General features: G+C 47.9%; 1 protein-coding gene across 2 annotated transcripts; it reads right to left on the bottom strand.

Moving 5' to 3' along the window:
• Positions 1-309: 309 nt before the first annotated feature.
• Positions 310-6324, bottom strand: LOC109852505. 2 transcript variants are annotated; one of them, XM_020423712.1, is made up of 8 exons: positions 6235-6324; positions 6044-6143; positions 5759-5834; positions 2798-2983; positions 2334-2441; positions 2011-2226; positions 1237-1557; positions 310-1153 (listed from the first exon to the last, which is right to left on the bottom strand). In XM_020423712.1, exons 2-8 carry the CDS (start codon positions 6112-6114, stop codon positions 1046-1048), a joined length of 1086 nt encoding a protein of 361 aa, XP_020279301.1. In that variant the 5' UTR covers positions 6115-6143; positions 6235-6324; the 3' UTR covers positions 310-1045. The 2 variants fall into 2 exon arrangements, with proteins under 2 accessions (XP_020279301.1, XP_020279300.1); XM_020423711.1 differs by having other exon boundaries at positions 6044-6237.
• Between the last annotated feature and the right edge of the window lie 333 nt (positions 6325-6657).

Below are 6657 nucleotides of genomic sequence, written 5' to 3'. Positions count from 1 at the left end.
CCAGACAACTCGTCGATGCGAGATCGTCGGCTTTATGGTTCAGCTGCAAGGCTTTGCTCCACATTTTCATTGTGAATTTATTTTTTTCTTTCTTGTCGCGTCGCGCGACGAGAAATCATTTTTAAAGTAGCAGGTAGTTGCACGCGCGATGTGTAACGCGCATCCGTGCGCGTTGTTAATTAAGCTTGAAAAGCTGCAAACACATGCGAACACAGAACACGTGCAAACGCGGAATATTAATTAATTAACCCTTTGATTTAAATACGTATGTTTCGTAGAAGAACATTTTGCACTTTTTTTTTATTTTTTTTTTTTTTCGTTTCTTCCCAATGCCCGATGAGCTGTTACACCACGTTATTGATGAGCAAATGTATATATCATTATATTAATATTACAATGATTATCACACGACTGCGCTTAATCGAGTTCGGTGGAATGAGGCTTGAATGATCGATAATTGATGCAGCCGAAATACGTGGCATTAGTCGATTGCGCTACGCCGCGCGGCTGCCAATGAATTAATTCGCGCCGTGAAATCGGACTGTTAATCCAATCTACACACCAAATCAGGAATGATGGCCCGGTAACCGTTCGCGCGCCTTTTAATGATCCATACATTTTGATTCCGAGAGCCCCACGGCGCGGAGAAAGCAACTTGATTTTCCTACCACTCCGCGTTAAACGCGCGCCTCCGCGGTACGAAACGTCGCCGCGCCGCCGAAAACGAAACGCGACGATCATTAGCCGAAAATTAGATCTCGTAATTGAACGTTTGTCGAAATTTCGCCGGGAATTGTTCGCGATTGAAGCGTCGAACGGCGGCTACGGAGGTTAACCGTTCGCCGCATACAGGAAATGGGCGTTCTGCGTCGTGTCATCGTGCGGTCGTATCGGTTACACGGGCCGTATTTGGCGCGATGGCGGAACCCAGAGAGCGCTTCGAGTGTGTCGCGATCGACAATTTCTTCTCACTACGCCCCTTTTCCCGTCGTCGATCGTTACATTGACGACGATCGCTCGATTACAAAGCTGCCGTTTACGTCGATTACGATTTTAAAACCGCCGTTTCGTTCGCTTCCACCCTCTCGTCGTCGATCATCACCTGTTTCGCGGTATCGGTCGTCGCGCTCATCAGCGCGTCCGGAAGCGACATCTGAAATGAGAGATGAGATAAAAAAAAAAAAAAAAAAGTAGCCAACTCTTGTAAGCGAGATCTACGTGAATATAGTCTCGTACTTTCTTGTGCTCGAGGAGCCATTTGGCGAAGGTCCTCACGCTGTCCAAATGCGTGATGCCCTTCCAGACCACATCCATCGTCTCTAGATCCCGCATCACGTTCTCGCACCGCAACCATCTCTCCCACACCCGATTCCGGGGCGATACAAATTGATGCTCCCAGGGTATCGAGGTACCAAACGCCATTGTTTTGGCCGGCTTACTCTCGGCTTTGGCGTCTCTGAGCAGGTGTTTCCTGGTCATGGTGAACTCGCCCGCTTCGGGACATTGTCTCAGCTCGGCTATCTTGTTCGGCACCATCGGCATTTCCTTCATCGATATCTGTCTCAAAGCAGACGCGCGCGATTAACACGTAAACGACAAATAATTCGTTTTCTCACTTTCTGAAATACGCGTCGAACACGAAGAATATTTCTTTATTAATTATATATAAAAAAAAAAAAGAAAAACAAATTCGAATTATTTGCAATTTTCTTTAGGAGTGACGTTAATTCGTCCGGAGATTCGACGCGCGTTTTATTCGCGAGACGACGACGTGAGCGCAATCAGGTCAGTCCGATGGATATCACGCTAAAGTTATAATTCAAATCTCGTCCTCTCCTTCCCTCTCTCCCATCCTCCCCGCTCTACGTTTCGCCGATCTCGAAGTGCGTGCGCTGTTGTTACATCATGCATCTCGCAATATGACGCCAGCAGGGCACATTATCACGGACGCATAGGTGATAACGCAATAGTGTGTAACGTCGTGGTGGTATCCACTTTGTTTCTATATACCTGCATTGTTCTGCTCGCCTCGGCCGTAAAGTCAATTTCGAACATTTCTCGGAGGACCTCCTCGTCGAGAATTTTCTCGGCGCCGCCTAAACTGCGCAACCACTGACAGAAGTCACGGCATATCCTGTCCGTAATGTTTCTCGCTCGCATCTCGAGCGTGGCCTCGGGATCGTAGCCTTTGAGATCGGCCGCCGTTAAAGGACGCCAAGTTACAACCTGCGAGTTGTTCGGAATTAACTAACACGCGGGAGAAGAAACTGTCGTGCGCGCGATGGAGAAAGAGCGATATATAATATTATTTCGCGCCGTGTCGGTCACCTTACCTTGCGTCGCGGTTTTCTCAAAAAGAGAGCGTAAGGATTCGATCTGACCTGACCTACTTTATGCTCATCTCCGTTCGTCGAAATGTCTCTGGTCGTCGGAGGATGCACCTGCGAGCGTATAAAAGCTTACTTTCAACTAATAACTCTCGAACCGACAAAGCGGACTTCGCGAAATGATAGAATTCCCTCAGTATTAAATGAGATATTGCATTTCCAACTTAAGTAACCGATTTATTCAACGCGAAAAAAGTATATAATGCGATAAGAATTGCAATTTTCAAGGTAATGCTAACTCTCCGAGTCTCTGTCTTAATAGAAGTTTAATTGAAAATGGAAAATTTTCTAAGTTGCTAACGATAACGTTTTCATTGGGTAGAAAAATTTCACGATTGTGAAAATTTTTCGTCACGAGAGATCAACAGCGTTAAATCAATCAACAATCGTCCCGATTGTATTGTACGTACCACCAGACTGAATGGGATCTCGTCTTCCATTTCCTCGTCCGCTTCTATTTCGGCCTCGACCTCGACCGCGCTCTTGACTCTTTTTTTCTTCGGCCACCAGATCGGCATGCCCAGCAACGGCGCGACGAGATTGTAGGATTCGAGCGGTAACGCGCGTCTCAGCAAACGGGAATTACAAGCCGGCGGCTGTTCCGTGGAGAAAACGAGATCAGAGGAGAACCGATCGGGGTTCAGGTAACGCTTCGAGTTCGCGAGCGCGCTCGTTAATCCCGCGACTAATTTGGCGCGCCTAATTCCCGCCGCGGTGCTCTGTTGTTTTATCAGCCGCGAGGAGAATTCCCTCGCCAGGATCTCCAGCATGGTCGCGGCCGACGCGCCCTCCCGAATCTCTTTTGCAAGAAATCGCGATATTTCGGCGACCGTTAACAGCGGCATGTCCGTCCGTCTTTCCGCGTCCGTCAGGCCCCGTCAGGAAGAAGCCGACTCCTTCGCGGAATCCTTCTCCTCCGAGATTACTCTCTCTCGGCCGTTTTCCACCTTGCTTCGAGGAGTCTCGAACGTACCTCTCGTAGAGTCTTTCGATAAATCCTCGACGGTGGCGCAACTGTGTCCCCTCTTCAGCTCGTCCCTTCGCGCGGATTCCACGATCGGCGATGTCATCTGCTGCTCTGACTTAATTTTCTGAAGAACTCTCGTTTTATTTAAGAACGTATCCTCTTTCTCCTTCTCATCTTCCCCCTCGTCCTCATTACTCCTCCTCTCAGATTTCTCGTCGGGTTTCTTCTGCATCGGCTGCGATTTTTCCCTCGCCGTTTTTTTCGCGGCTTTCGCATCGTCGTCGTCGTCGTTGTCGTCGTCGTGACGTACCTCGTCGGCGGACTTCTCCTTCGCCGCGCTCTCCTCCGTGAGAGCGATTCGCGATTCCTTGATGATAGTCGATTTCCTTCTCAGGGCTCGGAAGGGCTCCATGCTGGGCACCAAGACCGTAGGCATGTGGCAAGGGGCCATATTTTTGTACTGCGACGGATCGTTGTCGAGCGCCAGGGGGGACGACGTCTCGTCGTCGGACGAGTGCGAGGACGAGATCCTCGAACGCTCCGACGAGATCGAGATCGAACTCGGAGTGGCTTTCACGCTTTTTCGATCTCTCGACAACAGATTCTCGCTGGACTTGAACGTTTTCTCCTTAGGCTGACCCGGATCATCGATCTTGGTCGGAATCGCGACGTCTTCTTCTTGTTCTTCCTGACGCGACGTTGGTTTATCCTCGCGAACTCGTTCGGAGTATCTCGGAAGCGCTTTCTTCTCGGAATATATCCTTCGCACTTCCTCGTAAAATTCCGAAAGCTCATCGGAACTGGACTCGCTGTCGTCTCTCCGCTCAATTTCCGGTAGCGGAAATGCCCGCGAGGGGACACCTTCGTCTGCCTTCCGCAGAAGGGATTTATGCATGCAGGGTAAGCACCTGTCGGGATTCCTGCGCTGAAAGCACGACGCCGTCGGAATGGCGTCTAAAACGTCGGCCGAACGGCTCCGCCGGGTTTCGTATCGGGCGAATTTGACGCTTAGGGCCGACCTCGCCAACGATTTCGCGGGTATCATCGAAGATGATTTGCCGGAGCCTGATCTCAAAAGCCTGCACTTAACACTCTGCTCGATATTCGGAGCCCACATTTCTCTCAATTTTCTCTGCGTGTCGCGGTACGAGGGAAAATCCGAGCTGTCAGTCCCGGGACTTTCGCTCTCGGCCGCGACCGACTTGTCATCCGTATCCGCTATCGATCTGTGAGCGGAAACGCGCGATCGCAACGTTTCCTCCCGCGTTTTCAACTTGAAATTTACATTTTTGTCAAGCGTCAACTGTTTCAGAGCTCTGTGCGCGTGTGCCGAATAATTTAAGCGTTCCGGCGCACTGCCATCGACTGCTGTCTGTTTCGATTTCGTTTGAAAATTACACCGCGTTTCGTCAAACGCTTTATCCTGTCATCCTGAATTATCGACGCGCTCGTCTCGAATTTCGAACGCGTGTAGAGATAGTTTCTGCGATTTCGGAGATGTTGTTATTAATTTGCCCGATTCGCTTTTAGCTTTGTTTGACGGCTGAACCAATTCGGGAAGCGCGGATTTCATTTTTGCATCCCTCGCCAAATTCGTCGATTTTTTTCCGACAAACAATTCAAGATCCGACGTAGGAACGTCGGACCTAACGTTGCGCCGCTCACGTTCTGCCGTGTCGTTCCGTTTATCTTTAGATTCGACCTTTGTAGTTTTATTTGCGATTAAATCAATAACGTCATCCAGATGATGTTCCCTTCTTCGTGGGATTGTAACCCTTTTGATTCTCTTGGCGGAGGTTACTTCGCTCCCGACTTGATCATATTTAAACGCGTCCCGCAGTTGCGGCAATTGATGCGCGTCTTTTCGTTCCGGCAACGCGGTTCTCGGATCGTTTCTCAGATACTTCTCAATGTTGTCGTCGAAAATTTTTATCGCGGTTTCGTGTCTGTGATGGGGACACGTTTCCTTTGAGTAGATTCTCCCGCTGCGCGACTTGTTGTGCGATGTGACAGAGGTGTTGGGAGAAAGACGATGGAACTTCGAGTCTTCACGCAGATCCGCACTTTTTATCGCGAATGTATTTTCAACGGCAACGAGCACAGATTGTTCTTCCTTCTGCGCTTCGACAACGTTCGAGACTGCGTGGGTTTGCTTCTTCAACGGCGTGGGAGGGGAAATTTTAACTATCGGTTCTGATTTGATGGACATTTGGACATCGTTGTCTTTCCCCGGGGAAATTTCTGAATCCTTGGAACGCGCGGATTTTGAATCCGCAAGAGGTACGTTCTCGTCGAAGGAGCCTTGAGGAGCGGTAAAATTCGCGATATCACGAAAACTTGTTTCGAAATCGCGCGAATTGGGAATAACAGGAAAGGAGAATAATGTTGTGAAGGGATCTCTTACTCTGAAACATTTCTTCTCTTCGTCGTCGCAAAGCTTCTTCCAGTGCGCCTTCGGTTTAGGAAACGGACGTTCCCATCTACAGCAAGAATATATATCTAATGTATTGTAACACAACACGTGTTTCAATGTGTAAATATATAATTGATGATAAATAAAGCTCGACTGACGTTAAAATTAAAAACAAAAATAAATAAATAAAATACGAAAAATACATATCGCGTAATAAAATTGTTTCATCGTGATCACACATTAATTCTGTTATATCGCTTGTATTATTTCACATACTTCGTTCCTTCGACAACACGTAGCTTCTGCAACGAATATCTGGGCTGCGTTAATCTTGATGGACGAGACATGTTGAACAATTTCGCGATACTTTTCACACCTGCGTAATTAAATGATGATATCGTGTTGCGCCGGCAAAATTTATGTGTTTTATTAATTAAAACGCATTTCTGGTGGCATTCCGTAATCACCTGATGCGGGCCACTGAACATATCTGGTTTAATTATCGATCAAACAAATTGCGAAGCACTTGCGGCGCGAATGAAACAGTTTCACGACGAGCTTCCGAGCCCTGAGAAGAGATGGTGGCACGCTTACCCGAAGCGCGTATTGATCGTCGCGCGTACATCGTCGAGCTCTCTGTACCATCGACTGCTGTTCACCACGTTCAGCGTTTTGCGCTTCAGCTGGTTTTTAGATTCGAGTTTCTGAGTGACTTCTATAAGTCAACGCACGAAATCATATCTAAAGCAGATAATGCCGAAAAACACTGAATATTTATCTTAAAAAGATTATGGACCACGGATTCCGGAGTATATTCGACGGATATTCCACAAGATGTCTACATGTGTATTAAAATCACGCTTTTAGATACAATATTTAGTTTAATAAAT

This window comes from Pseudomyrmex gracilis, unplaced genomic scaffold, assembly GCF_002006095.1.
Source record: "Pseudomyrmex gracilis isolate BER0280 unplaced genomic scaffold, ASM200609v1 scaffold_30, whole genome shotgun sequence".
NCBI classification, from domain to species: Eukaryota; Metazoa; Arthropoda; class Insecta; order Hymenoptera; family Formicidae; genus Pseudomyrmex; species Pseudomyrmex gracilis.
Note: the sequence above shows the minus strand (reverse complement) of the source record. Positions and strands in the feature narration are given on the sequence as shown.